The sequence below is a fragment of the Theropithecus gelada genome, chromosome 13 (assembly GCF_003255815.1).
Source record: "Theropithecus gelada isolate Dixy chromosome 13, Tgel_1.0, whole genome shotgun sequence".
NCBI classification, from domain to species: domain Eukaryota; kingdom Metazoa; phylum Chordata; class Mammalia; order Primates; family Cercopithecidae; genus Theropithecus; species Theropithecus gelada.
Window position 1 is genome coordinate 63,114,580 of NC_037681.1, and position 17,506 is coordinate 63,132,085.

General features: G+C 39.5%; 1 protein-coding gene across 5 annotated transcripts in view; it reads left to right on the forward strand.

Annotated features, from left to right (window-relative positions):
- The window catches only part of MTA3 (metastasis associated 1 family member 3), a 188,817-nt gene that overhangs the window by 60,352 nt on the left and 110,959 nt on the right, over nucleotides 1-17,506 (forward strand). For all 5 annotated transcript variants that reach the window (XM_025354259.1, XM_025354257.1, XM_025354258.1 and 2 more), the window contains exons 5-6: nucleotides 10,576-10,639; nucleotides 14,984-15,101. In XM_025354259.1, coding sequence (XP_025210044.1) covers nucleotides 10,576-10,639; nucleotides 14,984-15,101 — 182 coding nt within the window. The remainder of the gene's footprint in view (nucleotides 1-10,575; nucleotides 10,640-14,983; nucleotides 15,102-17,506) is intronic.

The following is a 17,506-nucleotide window of genomic DNA, read 5'->3' on the forward strand; positions in this document are numbered from 1 at the left end:
TTGTCCTGTATGTCAGAAACAAATAAATAAATGAACATAAAATATTTTATGTATAAGCAGAATTTTATTTTTAAACAAAAAATATTTCAAATACTCGGTAAAGCAATAGTCGGTAGATGGGAGTAGATTGGAATAGATTGCTGAGAGTGAATTTATGTATTGCTGTGGTTATGGATGGTATGTCCAGTTTGGTTAAATGCTCGATGCAACCTGGGATCCAAAAGTGGTGGATGATAGAACAATCTTTTTTTTTTTTGAGACGGAGTCTTGCTCTGTGGCCCAGGCTGGAGTGTAGTAGTGTGATCTTGGCTCATTGCAACCTCTGTCTCCTGGGTTCAAGCAATTCTCCTGCCACAGCCTCCCGAGTAGCTGGGGTTACAGGCGCATGCCACTATGCCCGGGTAACTTTTTGTATTTTTAGTAGAGACAGGGTTTCACCGTGTTGGCCAGGCTGGTCTCGAACTCCTGACCTCATGATTCGCCTGCCTCGGCCTCCCAAAGTGCTGGGATTACAGGCATGAACCACCGTGCCCAGTCGATAGAGCAGCCTTTCTTTGTTGTCAGGATCACAAAACTGATGACATGCCCTCTTGCTTTTAAAATTTAAATTTTTTTTGGTAGTGTAATTGTGATAGGTTAGCTGCCCACTGAGCACAGCCAGTCAGTACTCTGAGACACCAGGTTGCAGCAAAGAAGGAGGTTTAATTGTAGGGTCCCCGAACAAGGAGGTGGGAAGAAACCTCTAATCTGTCTCCCCAGGGAGTTTGGAGTTGGGGCTTTTAAGGCTTTTGGAGTGGGCCAAAGTTTGGAGATCTTGAAGAGTTGTATGGTGAAGTCATGAAGTGGGGGATAAAGAAACTGAATTCTTCTGATCTCGTTCCTCTGTGGGGGCCTTTAAACTGGTTGCTGGAATTCACGGGGCCTGAAAAACCTCTTTTTTTTTTTTTTTTTTTTGAGACGTAGTCTTGCTCTGTCTCGCAGGCTGGAGTGCAGTGGCATGATCTCGGCTCTCTGCAACCTTTGCCTCCCAGGTTCAAGCAATTCTTGTGCCTCAGCCTCTGGAGTAGCTGGGATTACAGGGGCCTGTCACCACGCCCGGCTAACTTTTTTGTATTTTTAGTAGAGATGGGGTTTCACCATGTTGGCCAGGGTGGTCTTTAACTCCTGACCTCAAGTGATCTGCTTGCCTTGACCTCCCCAAGTGCTAGGATTACAGGCATGAGCCACCATGCCCAGCGAAAAACAATTTACGTGATCCTTAAATAAAAGCCTTATGATTCTAATGTCAGAGATCCTGACTATGGGAACAGTGGGCTCCCCATACACTTGATCTCTGGTATTAGAATCAAGGCTTTTGTCAGTATCTTGTGCTACATGACTTTCAATAGCAGAGAAGTGGGCCAAAGTGCAGCCTGATTAATACTTAATTGTAACTACATTTCTGGCCAGAACCTGCATGCAATTCTTGTCAACCTTGTGGGACAGTTTCATTGGAGGTGGATTTGTAATATATGATTCAGAAACCAAAATATACAAACATGAAGTATACAATAAAATGTCTTACTCCTGCACAGTCCCCCCAGGTCTTCAGTGTTTTTAGAATCTTAGGTGGACTTCCAGAAATATTCTATGCGTATAGAAGCAATGAGGTATATATGTTTGTATGTCTAAGTAAATTGTGGAGTAAATTATGATGCTTTTATGTTGTGCTTTTGAAATGAAGTATCTTGGTGATAGGTCCATATTGGATCGTAAAGATCTGCCTCATTCTTTTTTATGGCCGTGTTATATATCTAATTTGTTTAATCCTAACTAATGGATTTTTGTTTTTTGTAGTCTTTTGCTGTTAAAAATAATACTATAATGACTAAACTTGTGCCTAGGACATTTTACTTGTGTGATTGTGAGTGTAGCTGCAAAATTATACCAAGTAAAATAGTTGAAAGTATCTTAATTTTTATTTTGTATTTATTTCTTCATATTTCTCTATTGGTCAAAGTAGGGAGGTTCAGCTGAAACGATTTGTAAATTTAATTTATGTCTATTGAGACCTTTTTGCTACTTTCAGAGAAAACAAACAATTTTTTACAGATATGTTTATTGAAAAATACATAGTAGTGCTAACTTTTAAGTATGTAAGTAATAAAATAGAACTCCACTGTGGATTATTAGTCTGTCTTCAGTTTGGCTGTGAATATTAAAAACTTATTTGGAATCTTTAAAATAATTGGTTTTCTTCCTGCTCATTTCATTATGACAGCATTTTAAAGTATTAGGCTTTTGTAATATTTTTGGCAATCTATACATAAAATTTGAATTAGCCAAAAAGGTACTATTGATGCCTATAAGTAGTGCTCCTTAATAAATGAAGTTAACATGAGAAAGTTAGTGTGCTTAGGCTCATAAGATTGCTAGTAGTTGGGAGGCCGAGACGGGCGGATCACGAGGTCAGGAGATCGAGACCATCCTGGCTAACACGGTGAAACCCCGTTTCTACTAAAAAATACAAAAAACTAGCCGGGCGAGGTGGCAGGCGCCTGTAGTCCCAGCTACTCGGGAGGCTGAGGCAGGAGTATGGCGTGAACCCGGGAGGCGGAGCTTGCAGTGAGCTGAGATCCGGCCACTGCACTCCAGCCTGGGCGACAGAGCTAGACTCTGTCTCAAAAAAAAAAAAAAAAAAAAGTTGCTAGTAGGAGGAAAAATCCTATCACAGCTTAACATAAAGTCTACATGTTTAGCATGCTCTTTTTGAAAAATGTATATTTATACTATTTGAATTAACCGCTTAACCACTTTAAGGGCTGAAGTAGTTTTCTTCAACCAGAATCACAATGCACAAGAGCATTTGGGTTAGATGCAAAGTATATCCTATGTATTGTCTCAAGTACTTGTGTGCGTGTGTTTTTGATTTTCAATTTTTGTGGCTACATAGGTGTATATATATGGTACATGAGATATTTTGACACAGGCATGTGATGCATAATAATCACATCTTGAAATATGGGATATCTGTCACCTCAAGCGTTCATACTTTGTGTTACAAACAATCCAGTTATACTCTTTTAGTTATTTTATATTATTATTTTATTATTATTTTTTTGAGATGGAGTCTCCCTTAGTGACCCAGGCTGCTGTTTTGTACCCATTAACCATCCCCAACCTCCCCCTCAAGTACTTGTGTTCCACATGTTGTAGAACCTTTGAGGGATTTTCCTGGTGGTCAGAGCGATTCATTTGCCAACTTGTCCTGGAGAGGAGGATCTTTCCAATAGGCATTGCCTTTTTGGAACATTTCACTTTCTCATTTCACTTCCTCCTATAAGAGGGAAGAGTGGTATCAAGAGATGGATATTTTTCCTCCTTGATTCCTTCTTGACAGTTTCTTTCATATTTGTCATCAAATATTCAGAATTATGGTGTCTTTGCTATGCTGCGCATCCCATGGATGGAATGAGCATCTCACAACACAATTTGTCAATCATTTTTCTTCAGAAATCGATTAATTGATTTTATTGAGCCCAAACTTCTCATTTTGGCTTTTCATTCTTCTACTTTATCTACACAAACAGATGTTTCAGGGTTGTGTGTGTGGCTTCTTTTAATTTTTATTTGTGAGCATCTGTTAAAGCAGTATTAATAACAGATCATATATCTTTGAACAGAAATATTTAAAGATTTCCAGATTTATTTCTCTTTGTCCTTCTCTTTTTTTTTTTTTTAAATAATACAGCCGGGCGCGGTGGCTTATGCCTGTAATCCCAGCCCTTTGGGAGGCTGAGGTGGGTAGATCACAAGGTCAAGAGATTGAGACCATCTTGGCCAACATGGTGAAACCCCATCTCTACTAAAAATACAAAAATTAGCTGAGTATGGTGGTGCGCGCCTGTAGTCCCAAGCTACTTGAGAGGCTGAGGCAGGAGAATCGCTTGTACCCAGAAATCACAGGTTGCAGTGAGCCAAGGTTGCACCACTGCATTCCAGCCTGGAGACGGAGTGAGACTCTGTCTCAAAAAAAAAAAAAAAAAAAAAAGCAGAGGTCCAGGGTCAGGTTTGATGGCTCATGCCTATAATCCCAGCACTTGCGGGGCCAAGGAGGATTGCTTGATCCTAGGAGTTTTAGACCAGTCTGGGCAACATGGTGAAACCCTGTCTCTACAAAAAATACAAAAGTTAGCAGGGCCTGGTGGCTCATGCCTGTAGTCCCAATTACTCGGAAGACTGAGGTGGGAGGATCACTTGAGCCCAGGAGGTGGAGGCTGCAGTGAGCTGAGATCACGCCACTGCACTCTGGCCAGGGTGACAGCAAGATCCTGTCTCAAAAAAAAGTCCATAAAAAATCATATTCTTTCACTTAATATATGCGATCTTAAATGTTTGTTACCAAGATATAATTAAGAAAACCATAGTTTTCTTAATGTAGAGCAGTGATTCTCAACCAGGAGTGATACTGTATCCCAGGGACATTTGACAATTTTGACAGTTTTGGCTCTAACAAATGGATGAGGGGGTGCTACTGTCATCCACTGCATAGAGGCCAGGGATGCTGCTAAACATCCTACAGTGCATGAGACAGCTTCCACAACAAAAAATTATCAGACCCAAAATGTCTACCATTGGTGCCAAGGTTGAGAAAACCTGATACAAAGAGTTATTGTACATAATCCTTACTCCCTTGGTGTTGTATTCATGCAAATTTATGTATTTTAATTAGGATTTTCTCTTTATTAGTCTGTTCTCAACACTGCTATAGAACTGCCCGAAACTGGGTAATTTATAAGGGCAAGAGTTTTAATTGACTCACAGTTCTGCATGACTGTGGAAGTCTCAGGCAACTTACATTCATGGTGGAAGGGGAAGCAGGCATGTCTTATACTTGGTGGCAGGCGAGAGAGAGAGAGAAGCGAGAGGAGAAGGAGGAACTGTCAAACACGTATAAAACCATCAGATCATGTTGAGAACTCACTGTCATGAACAGCATGGGGGAAACTGCCCCCATGATCCAATCACCACTCACTGGGTCCCTCCCTCGACACATGAGGATTATGGGGATCACAATTCAAGATGAGATTTGGGTGGGGACACAGAGCCAAACCATATCACCCCCTTTCATTTTAAATTTAAATTTTCGTACTTTTAAAAAGTATATGGATATGGCTATCTAATAATATCCAGGGCAGTCATTTGCTTGGTTCCCACTCTGTAGTCATTTTCAACTCTTCTCAATGGTGGCTTCTGCATTTATACTGTTCTTATAGTCCGACTATTAATTTTTCAGTTTTAGGAATTTACCTTTACTTCTCTCTTCCCTATTCCCTTTGCCTTCTGTTTTTAATATTATTACAACTTTTATTTAACTTAGTAAACAATCTTCGTGTTTTATGAACATGTCAGTATTATGTATTCTTTCTTGTATAAACTTTTGTTTTCCATGGAGTTTATCATTGTTTTACCTTTGTCTTTTGATTAAGTCTTCTAAAAATGTAAAAGTTTTTGTTCCCATATCTAAAAATATTTCTCACACTTGGCCAATGATTTTAGACATAGAATTCTGGTTTGGAAATCACTTCTCTCAGAATTTTGAATCTGTGCTATTCTGTTTTATGCGGTTGCTGTTGAGAAATCTAATCTTCTGAAAGCATTTTGCATCTTTGATCTTTTTTTTTTATTTGGTTGTTCATTGTGTTCATTGTATTTAGTGCTGTAAAAACTGTCTACTCACTGATTTACCAATCCCAGAACCTAATATTTTGCCATTGTTCTTTATACGAAGAAATGTTAAGAATCTGTAGTTTGGGCCGGGCAAGGTGGCTTACGTCTGTAATCCCAGCGCTTTGGGAGGCTGAGGTGGGTGGATCACTTGAAATCAGGAGTTCGAGACTAGCCTGGCCAACATGGTGAAACCTCGTCTTTACTAAAAATACAAAAATGAGCTGGGTGTGATGGTGGGCATCTGTAATCCCAGCTACGTGGGAGGCTGAGTCAGGAGAATTGCTTGAACCCAGGAGGTGGAGGTTGCAGTGAGGGTGAGATCACGCCACTTGCACTCCAGCCTGGGCAACAGAGTGAGACTCTGTCTCAAAAAAAAAGAATCTAGAGTTTGTGGCAAATGTAAGACTTGTAAAGCCAATGAGAAAAATGTCTTTAATAAAGCAATAATATTGTTTGTTGAACAAGGCAAGTTTAATGTCAAAGTCTGCATCTATAGGAATATTTCTTTTTTTTTTTTCCCCAAGACAGAGCCTCACTCTGTCACCCAGGCTGAAGTGCGGTGGCATGATTTTGGCTCACTGCACCTCCTCCTCCCAGGTTCAAGCAATTCTTGTGCCTCAGCCTCCCCAGTAGCTGGGATTACAGGCATGTACCACCACACCCAGCTAATTTTTTATATTTTGGTAGAAACGGAGTTTCACCATGTTGCCCAGGCTAGTCTCGAACTACACCTGAGCTCAGGCAGTCTGCCGGCCTCGGCCTCATAGAATGCTAGGATTACAGGCGTGAGCCACGGCACCTGACCAGGAATGGTTTTTTAAGTTTAGTGAACCTAAAGACCACCTGGTGATGTTTGTTAATCATGTAGATTCCTGGACCCATCCCAAGATATTGAAATTCAGTAAGTCTGGTATGGCACTAAGATATCTGCACTTTTGTAAGTGGGTAGTCACCACTTCAGTTGTATCAAGGTAAAAGAAAGTTTGGGCCGGGTGTGGTGGCTCATGTCATTAATCCCAGCCTTTAGGAGGCCAAGGTGGGAGGATCGCTTGAGCCAGGGAATTTGAGAACAGCCCGGGCAACATAGCAAAACTCTGTCTCTACAAAGAATAAAAAAAATTAGCTCTGCGTGGTGGCACACACCTGTAGTCCCAGCTACTGGGGAGGCTGAGGTGGGAGGATTGATTGAGTCCAGGAAGTTGAGGCTGTAGTAGCTGTGATTATGCCTCTGCACTCCAGCCTGGGCGACAGAACTAGATCCTTTCTCAAAACAAAACAAAATAAAATAAGAAAGTCTACAGACGGGAAATGACCACTAATTTAAACTTCCTTCTTTTTCTTTCCTTTTTTTTTTTTTTTTGAGATGGAGTTTTGCCTTGTCACCAGGCTGGAGTGCAGTGGCGTGATCTTGGCTCACTGCAACCTCTGGCTCCCAGGTTCAAGTGATTCTCCTGCCTCAGCCTCCAGTAGCTGGGACTACAGGCATGTGCTACCACTCCCAGCTAATTTTTGTGTTTTTAGTAGAGACAAAGTTTTACCATGTTGGCCAGGCTGGTCTCGAACTCCTGATCTCATGACCCGCCCGCAGCAACTTTCCAAAGTGCTGGGATTGCAGACATGAGCCACCGCGCCCGGCCCTCCTCTTTCATTTATACAGATACGTACTAGCTTTAGATAAATATATAACCTGTGTGTACATTTTTACATATATTTTTCAGTCTGTAGGATTATATGGGACATACCCTTAAGCAAGTAGCAGATGCCAGGCTGATCAGCACCTGATGTTAAGCATGTGACTGACTGTGTTTTGTCATAATTATTTATTCACATGTCTTTGTGTCCCAGCACCCTGCACAGTCTCTCAAACAGATTATACTTTGAAAACCCTTTTGAATGATCTATGGGAAAGTAGATTTTCTTTATAGCAATTCTGTACTCCTTTGTGGTTCTGTGTAGAAAAGTAGTACGGGTGATTATATGGGCCTGGAGTGGTCTTTGTGTTGTAGTCTTTGATATACTTCATATCATGCTTGGGTATCTTTATTATTTAAGGATTAAAATATCATACATGACACATGATTATATTCATTGCTTGAGACTCAGTATAAATTGCCTGTGGTATCTGTATACAGAATTTGATAATAGTTCCTTTAGGTTGGGGTTAGCTTAAAATTTACCATGTTTTTATCTATGAGCCAAGATTTGTTTGGCATAAAGGAAACTAACGCTTTAAATCTCTTTTTAAACCACTTTTATCAACAACTCTTGGCATGGTAATATATGTGTTAATTATATATTCATATTTACTCCATAAAATAATTCTGACTCAACCTCTTTGTTAGCTGTTAATATATGTACATGAAAATTTTAAATGTTAGATTTTCATTTTTAATTTGGGGAGATGTACAATATAGCTATATTAAAGAAAAATTTGAAACTTAGATCACTTACTATCCTTTCATCTTTGTATAAAAACTACATTTCCAAAAAGAATTTATATTTCATTATAACCCATGTTTCCTTATTTCCTAATATAATTATGAAAATGAAGGTTTTATAATTTAAAATATTTTGTTATTTCAGACCATATGGAAGAGACTTTTAAAGTATGCTATATTGTTTGTTTGAATTTTCAGTGTCTGTTAACCCTTAAAAGTCAAGTGACTATTAAAGACAGTGGTATTGGCTGGGCCCAGTGCAGTAATGTTTATAACCAGTTACAGATTTCTTTGTTTCTTCTCCACTATCACTGTTTCACTTGACTAGCCTTAAAAAAAAAGTACCTATTAAAATAAAATTGAGCAGGTTTTACTCCTCCACATTAAAACAAACAAAAGTGACTTTAGAGAACTTATTTTTGTTTAAAAGGGGGCTTTATTTTTTTCTAGGTGATTAATTATCAAATGTTAGAAATACTGCTTTGTCAGCTGTTAATGAGGGGAAAAAAGTAAGCAAAAACTATTTTTAGAAACCCCATTTATTAAGCATATTGCATGTGTGAGCACATATTCACAGGTCATAGATATTCTATGGCAGTTGTAGATGTGCTAATGGCAGCAGAGCAATTTCCCTAGTTGCAATTCTGTCTATTATGAGAACATATCAGGTAATTGTTGCCTTTTCTTTTTTTTGAGATGGGGTCTTGCTCTTTTGGCCAGGCTGGAGTTCGGTGGTGCAAATACAGCTCGCTGCACCCTAGACCTCCTGTGCTCAAGCAATCCCCCAACCCCGGTAGCTGGGACTATGCCCTGCTGATTTTTTTTAAATTTTTAGTAGAGTCGAGATCTTGCTGTGTTTTCCAGCCTGGTCTCAAACTCCTGGGCTTCAAGTGATTCTCGGCCTCCCAAAGCGTGGAGATTACAGGTGGGAGCCAGGCCCAATTGTTGTCTTTTCAGTGTTGCTATGTGTGCTAAAGTGATGTTAATTTTTTTTGCTTCACTAATCTACTTGAATAAAATGTTAGAAAAAAAAGAAAACCTTTATAAACACTTCTAGTAACCATGTTAGAGATTTGACATGCTCTCAAAGAGAGCTTTCTAACCTGCAGTGATTACCAGAAAAAGACATTTTTATAAGGGGATTTTTTTTTTTTTTTTTCAATTTAAAGAGTATATAGTTGCAAAATGTTTTAGCAGACTGTAACTTTTGACCAATGTGTTAGCACTTTCAGTATTTTATTTTGCTTTTGGTTATTTTTTTCTTTGAATTGTATTTCACTCTGGTGATCCAACAGCAAGCTTTTCTAGCTTTTTTTTCTTTCTTTTTCTTTTTTTTTTTTTTTTTTTTTTTTTGAGATAGAGTCTTACTCTGTCACCTGGGCTGGAGTGCAATGGCATGATCTCGGCTCACTGCAACCTCTGCCTCTCGGGTTTAAGCGATTCTCCTGCCTCAGCCCCCTGAATAGCTGGGATTATCGGCATGTGCCACTATGCCCTGTTAATTTCTAACGTCTCACTTAATATATATGTGATATCTTTGTTTTTGCATATTGGCTTTTGGAGATGTCTTAATTTTTGTTTAGAAAATCAAATGATCTTGTGACATTTTAAAGAAACATTGTGAGCCCTGACCAGTATTTGTAACTGGAATAATCTTCAAAATGCTCCTGTCAGATTTGTATTAGCTATACTGATTTTTAGGCTGATTAGGATCATTTTGAAAGTGCTTGTAATAAATGCCTCTACCTACATAACCTCAATTTTTCTCAGAGTCTAGACAAGCCTTATAAAAATAGACATTAGTTTCCAAACTCAGATCAAATGTAAGTGCTGTCAGACCACAAGGTCCGTGGGTCTGTTGATGTTTATTTTGCCCCTTGCTCTATAGAAAGCTCCATGTGTTGAAATTTTAACTAGTTTTTAGAGTCATCTCAATAAAGATGAATTAGTTGTATCCTGATATGAATGTGTATTATTTTTAGGTTCTTAAATGTAGTTAGTGGCTGCTCATAAAAATCTGAATATTATTTAGGCATTGGTTTGTGTGGTGGTGGCTTTGTCTGTACAGCGCTGTATAAAATTACCTCATAATATCTATTTACAGGTTCAGAAACTGACTCTGAGTCTGAAGGTCTCATTGTACTCTTTTTTCTTGAATAAACAGAAACTACCTATAAAGTGTTGTATATTATTAGGATTTATTGCCTAACACAATTACTCCAGCAGGCTAGCCTCTCAAGAAATTCCTATAAAGATGGCCTTTTTTTTATAGGATTGTAAAGTGGATTTAAATAGTTTGAAAAAATATATATTCCTAACTGCCATGTAGTTTCTTAATACCAATCTCACATTCTTAACTTTGTATTTCTCATCACTGAGAAGGTGAGGTGGCCTTTGTTACATTTATTCTTTTTTTCTCTTTCAACAGGGGAAAGTGCAGTGTTGCCCTTCTGAATGAGACAGAATCAGTATTGTCATATCTTGATAAAGAGGTAATTCACAATCATACTTGTTTTGTTTTTTTCCCCCTTTATTTCACATGAAGCTCTTTCCTTGGAATTTATTTCTTTTTGTACAAAAGTATTATTCTACCATCATATTAATAGCAGTATTATGGTAAAACTGTAATGACTAGAATGCATTTGGGTAAATTTGATTTTTCTGGTTATCTGAGATAAGGGTTAGCAAAAACTTCTGTGTCTGTTTTTCAGTTGGTAATGAAAGACATTATAGAGAATGGTACATGGATTTAGTTGATAGTGGATGAATATTTTTGACTTTATGAAATTAATGCTTTAGTGTGCTTAGCTCCCCTTTATGTTTTGTTTTTGTTTTTATTTCTTGAATAAATGATTTTTCTTTTAGACTATTTCCAGATGAGATTTTACCATTGGTGGTCTGCTTTCTGGAATCCTAATAAATGTTGTCAGTTAAAAATATTTTTTACTAAACCTTAACAAGAAATGTAGTTAACAAGTTGAGATAAAGCATACGCTTCATTGAAAGGAGGAAATTCTTATAAGCAGAATATTTCATGGTATGCATAGTTTTAGGCGACATTTAAAGCAATGTTATTTGTATGGTGGGAAACATATTTTAGTGTCAGTGATGCTTCAGTATTTAATCTTTCTGATTTTTTTCCTCTCCCCCAAAAGCTTTATTACATATGTGTTTGTTTTATTTTTTGGAGACAGTCTCGCTCTATCCCCTAGTCTGGAATGCAGTGATGTGATCTTGGCCCACTGCAACCTCCGCCTCTCAGGTTCAAGCAATTCTTATGCTTCGGCCTCCTAAGTAGCTGGGATCACAGGTGCCTGCTGTCATACCCGGCTGATTTTTGTGTTTTTGGTAGAGATGGAGTTTTGCCATGTTTGCTAGGCTGGTCTTGAACTCCTGGCCTCAGGTGATCTACCTTCCTCAGCCTCCCAAGGTGCTGGGATCAGAGGCATGAGCCACTGTGCCTGGCCTGTTTTTTTTTTTTTTTTAAATCTTAAACTCAAATGTTGCTCATTTATTTCAAATGAAGAAAATATAACAGAAAAAGTTTGATATAATCATGCAGAACCCACTATACATTAGAAAACCTAATAGGAAATAAGAAAACTAACAGGAAAATACATATTCAAAGCGGAAAAAAGGCTTATAGACTTTATAACTTACCTCTGTAAAATTTAGATGATAGACTTGTCATTAGTCTGTCCAACAGAATGGATTATAGTATGGATAATGATAGTGCCCAGAAATTAGCATTATTTCACAGAAGCAGAAAGAAAAAGGCAAAACATTCAATGCATTTCATTGTATTAAATTTTTTTTTTGGCCGGACGCGGAGGCTCACACATGTAATCCCAGCACTTTGGGAGGCCGAGGCAGGCAGATCATGAGAGCAGGAGTTTGAGACCAGCCTGACCAACATGGTGAAACCCTGTCTCTACTAAAAATACAAAAATTAGCCAGGCCATACAAAAATTAACCGGGCGTGGTGACACATGCCTGGAATCCCAGCACTTTGAGAGGCCAAGGCGGGTGGATCATTTGAGGTCAGGAGTTCAAGACCAGCCTGGCCAGCACGGCAAAACCCCGTCTCTACTAAACATACAAAAATTAGTCAGGAGGTAGTGGCACATTCCTGTAATCCCAGCTACTCGCAAGGCTGAGGCAAGAGAATTGCTTGAGCCTGGGATGTGGAAGTTGCGGTGAGCCGAGATCGCGCTACTGCACCTCCAGTCTGGGTGACAGAGTGAGACCCTATCTAAAAAAAAATAAAAAATAGACATTGGAGAAGGGTGAGGATTGAAAAATTACCTATTGGGTACAATGTTCACTATTGATGGGTACAGTAAAAGCCCAGACTTTACCATGACGCAATGTATGCATATAAGAACTCTGTACTTTTACCCCCTAAATATATAAACTCTTAAAAATAAAATATTGAGATTGGCATAGTTGAAGACGGTAACCCAAAGAATAACTTTATCATCCTTTACTTTTAACTCTGTGTTCTTGAAATTGGCCTGTCTGGAACTGTTTCTTCTTCTTTTTTTTTTTTTTTTTTTTTTACAACTTCTATTATTAACCAAACATATTTTGAATATTTTCCCATATCAGGACATACAAATCTAAGGATTTTAAGCAACTTATATGACCCAAATAATCATTTCATCTTATTATATTGTAGAGTATGGCAAGCTCTTGTTTTTATTGGAGTAGCATGCTAATAGGTTTTACAGATAACAAGTGACCTGAAGTATCTCTGCTTTTATTTATTTATTTATTTTTGAGACGGAGTTTTGCTCTTGTTGCCCAGGCCAGAGTGCAATGGTGCGACCTCCGGCTCACCACAACCTTCGCCTCCCAGGTTCAAGCCGTTCTCCTGCCTCAGCCTCCCGAGTAGCTGGGATTACAGGCATGTGCCACCAAACCCGGCTAATTTTGTATTTTTAGTAGAGATGGGGTTTCTCCATGTTGGTCAGGGTGGTCTTGAACTCCCAACCTCAGGTCATCCGCCCGCCTCAGCCTCCTAAAGTGCTGGGTTTACAGGCGTGAGCCACCACGCCCGGCATATCTCTGCTTTTAAATCTGATGGTGGCTGCGTGTGGGGGCTCATGTCTGTGATCCCAGCACTTTGGGAGGCTGAGGCAGGAGGATTGCTTGAGCCCAGGAGTTTGAGACCAGCCTGGACAACATAGTGAGTGCTCATCTCTATTAATGAAATAGAAAAAAAAATCTGATGGTGAGCCAGTGGCAATAACTTCAGTTACTGAGTAATATTTATTACTCGTGTCTTTAAAGCAAAACAAAAAATAAAACACTTCTGATTACATAGTGATCATCCCCTGTAGCTTTGTTAAGTTTTTTTTGTTGTTGTTGTTGTTTTTTGAGACAAAGTCTCACTCTTGTCCCCCAGGCTGGAGTGCAATGGTGCAATCTCGGCTCTCTGCAACCTCCGCCTCCTGTGTTCAAGTGATTCTCCTGCCTCAGCCTCCTAAGTAGCTGGGATTACAGGTGCCTGCCACCATGCCTAGCTAATTTTTCTATTTTTAGTAGAGACAGGGTTTCACCACGTTGGCCAGGCTAGTCTCGAACTCCTGACCTCAGGTGATCTGCCCGCCTCAGCCTCCCAAAGTGCTGGGATTATAGGCATGAGTCACCGCGCCTGGCCTAAGCTGGTTGTTTTATCTATTCCTGCAGATTTTTTCTTTTCCTTAGATAGCACTTTAACAATATGCATAAATTGTCACGTATTGGTGTCCCCCCCCCTTTTTTTTTAAACAGTTTTTTTGTTTAAATCTTTTTTCCTGACAGTGAGCAATGAATAAAATACAGCACAGAATTTCTCAGTGGATGGAATAACTCTGTTTTTTTCCCTTTCCCCTTATCACAGTATGTAAGAGTTCCCACAGGAGAGACTTTTACTGTCTGACAGATTATCTTTTATTTGCAGTTTCCTTGGCTGGGGCTTGGTAAATTTCTGGTAGTAGGGACAGGTCCTTCCAGGATATAATACAGAGAATTGGGCAGCAGATGATCTTTGGGATCATAGTGGGAAGCAGAAGACGGGACTTTGCTGGTTCAGATAATCTCTAGTGGTTATATGGAATTCAACAAAGGACTGGTGCCAGGTCATTTTGCCCATTAGGCTCAGAAACAAGGACATATGAGCTTTGTAAGGGAGGACCGGAAATTTTGGTGTGTATGCTGCTGGTGAGCATGTATATAGCTATGTTTGTATATATGTCTATATATACATACGCATGCCTCAGTACTTAAAGAACTGCAGAATTATAGTTAATACATGTTTAATTAAATATTTACAAAGTGATATTATTATAACAGTAAACCACACACAAGTTCAACTCATGTATAGTTTAATGTGAGATATGTATACCTTTTAATCTTTTGACTAAAAATTGGGATGGACATTACAAAAGAGTACCTGGTACCTGTGAAGTCTTCCCTTCTGTTTGGTGTGGACTTCAGAAGTTTATAAGATGATTTGACTTTAGGTGTCTTACCTTGGAGTTATGGTTTAATTTTGCTAGCTTTTGAAACTCTGCTTTAGAGAGCAAATGGTTTTCTTTTAGACTAAAACAAATAATAGAACTTTATAATCTACTTTGTTTCAAGCTGTTTCTTTTGGCTCGATTTAATTTTGTACTGTTTTACATGATGACAGTAACACCATGCTCTCCTTAAAGATTTATGAGTTTATTCACCAAAATGAAATTTTATATACTCTCTGGGATTTATGTGTTCATTATAGTGACATTGATTTTAATGCTTTATAAAAAGTAGAAGGAATTAAGTATACCTACATATTTTGTCATATTTTTCAGGATACCTTCTTCTACTCATTGGTCTATGACCCCTCATTGAAAACGCTATTAGCTGACAAAGGTGAAATCAGAGTGGGACCTAGATATCAGGCAGACATTCCAGAAATGCTGTTAGAAGGTATGTTTTTCTGCATGTTTGCAGTTCTGTGAAACAAATGTATCTTGAAACTCAAATATACATGTCCTCATGTGGAAGAAGCAATGTTCAGGGCAAAGTCTAAAAGTTATAAGCACTTGCAATTTTACTGTTCTTTGTGAAAAATAATGAATAAATAAATAGAGATGAGGCCTTTCTATGTTGCCCAGGCTGGTCTTGATCTCCTGGCCTCAAACAATCCTCCCACCTCGGCCTCTCAAAAGGGATGCTATTATAGGTGTGGCCTGGCCAGCACTTCCAATTTTAGAAGCACAAAATTAGCTCATTTTAATGTACTTTGTTTTTGCTATGCTTCATATATATCTAGCTTTTTAAAAAACTGAAGGTTTGTGGCAACCCTGTTGAGCAAGTCCTTTGGTGCCATTTTTCCAACAGGACAGTGTCTCTGTGTCAAATTTTGGTAATTCTTGCAACATTTCAAACCTTTTCATTATTATCTGTTATGGTGATCTGTGATCAATGATCTTTGATGTAACTGTTGTAATTGTTTTGGGGCCATGAACTGTATCCATATGAGAGGACAAACTGAACTGATAAATGCTGTGTATTCTGAGTGCTCCACCAACTGTCCCTTCCCTGCCTCTTTCTCTCTCCTGGGGTCTCCCTATTTTATGAGTCACAGCAATATTGAACTTAAGCCAGTTAACAACCCTGCAGTGACCTGTAAGTGTTCAAGTGAAAGGAAGAGTAGCATATCTCTCACTTTAAATCAAAAGCAAGAAATGAAGCTAGTGAGGAAGGCGTGTCAGAAGCCAAGACAGGCCAAAAGCCAGGCCTCTTCCCCCAGTTAGTCAAGTTGTGAATGCAAAGGAAAAGTTCTTGAAGGAAATTAAAAGTGCTACTCCACACTCCAGCCTGGGCGACAGAGCAAGACTCTGTCTCAAAAAAAAAAAAAAAAAACAAACAAAAAAGCTACGCCAGTGAACACATGAATGATAAGAAAGCAAAACAGGCTGGGCGCAGTGGCTCGCGCCTTTAATCCCAGCACTTTGGGATGCCGCAGCAGGTGGATTACTTGGGACCAGGAGTTCGAGACCAGCCTGGCCAACGTGGTGAAACACCGTCTCTACTAAAAATACAAAAACTAGCCAAGTGTGATGGTGTGTGCCTGTATTCCCAACTACTCGGGAGGCTGAGGCAGGAGAATCCCTTGAACCTGGGAGGCAGAGGTTGGAGTGAGCCAAGATTGTGCCACTGCACTCCAGCTTGGGCAACAGAGTGAGACTTTCTCTAAAAAAGAAAACAGGCCAGGCGTGGTGGCTCAAGCCTGTAATCCCAGCATTTTGGGAGGCCGAGACGGGCGGATCATGAGGTCAGGAGATCGAGACCATCCTGGCTAACACGGTGAAACCCCGTCTCTACTAAAAATACAAAAAACTAGCCGGGCGAGGTGGGGGGTGCCTGTAGTCCCAGCTACTCGGGAGGCTGAGGCAGGAGAGTGGCGTAAACCGGGAGGCGGAGCTTGCAGTGAGCCGAGATCCGGCCACTGTACTCTAGCCTGGGCGGCAGAGCGAGACTCCGTCTCAAAAAAAAAAAAAAAAAAAAAGAAAACAATAGCCTTACTGCTTTCCTGCTGATACCGTGGAGAAAGTCTTAGTGGCCTAGATAGAAGATCAGATCACCAACAACATTCCTTTAAGCCAAAGCCTCATCCAGAGCAGGGCCCTAACTCTCTTCAATTTTGTGAAGACTGAGAGGTGAGGAAGCTGGAAAAAATTCTTCACCATAACATAAAAGTGCAAGTAAAGCAGCAAGTGCTGATGTAGAAGCTGCAGCAAGTTATCCAAGTCTAGCTAAGATTACTGATGAAGACTGCTACGTTAAACAACAGATTTTCAATGTAGGTAAGACAGCTTTCTATTGGAAGAAGATGCCATCTAGGACTTTCATAGCTAGAAGCTTCAAGGGACAGGCTGACTCTCTCATTAGTGACGAATGCAGCTAGTAACTTGAAGCCAGTCCTCATTTACCATTCCAAAAATCCCAGACCCCTTAAGCATTATGCTAAATCTGCTCTGCCTGTGCTCCGTAAATAGAACAACAAAGCCTAAATGACAGCACCTCTGTTTACAGCATGGTTTACTGAATATTTTAAGCTCGCTGTTGAGACCTACTGCTTAGGAAAAAGGATTCCTTTCAAAAACTGCTCATTGATAATGCTCCTCATCATCCAAGAGCTCTGATGGGGATGTACAAGGAGGTGCATATTGTTTACATGACTGCTGACACAACATCCATTCTGGAACCTATGGATCAAGGAGACATTTTGACTTTCACATTTTATTATTAAGAAATAACATCACCTAAGGCTATACTTCCCATAGATAATGATTCCTCTGATGGATCTGAGTAGGCAATCGAAAACC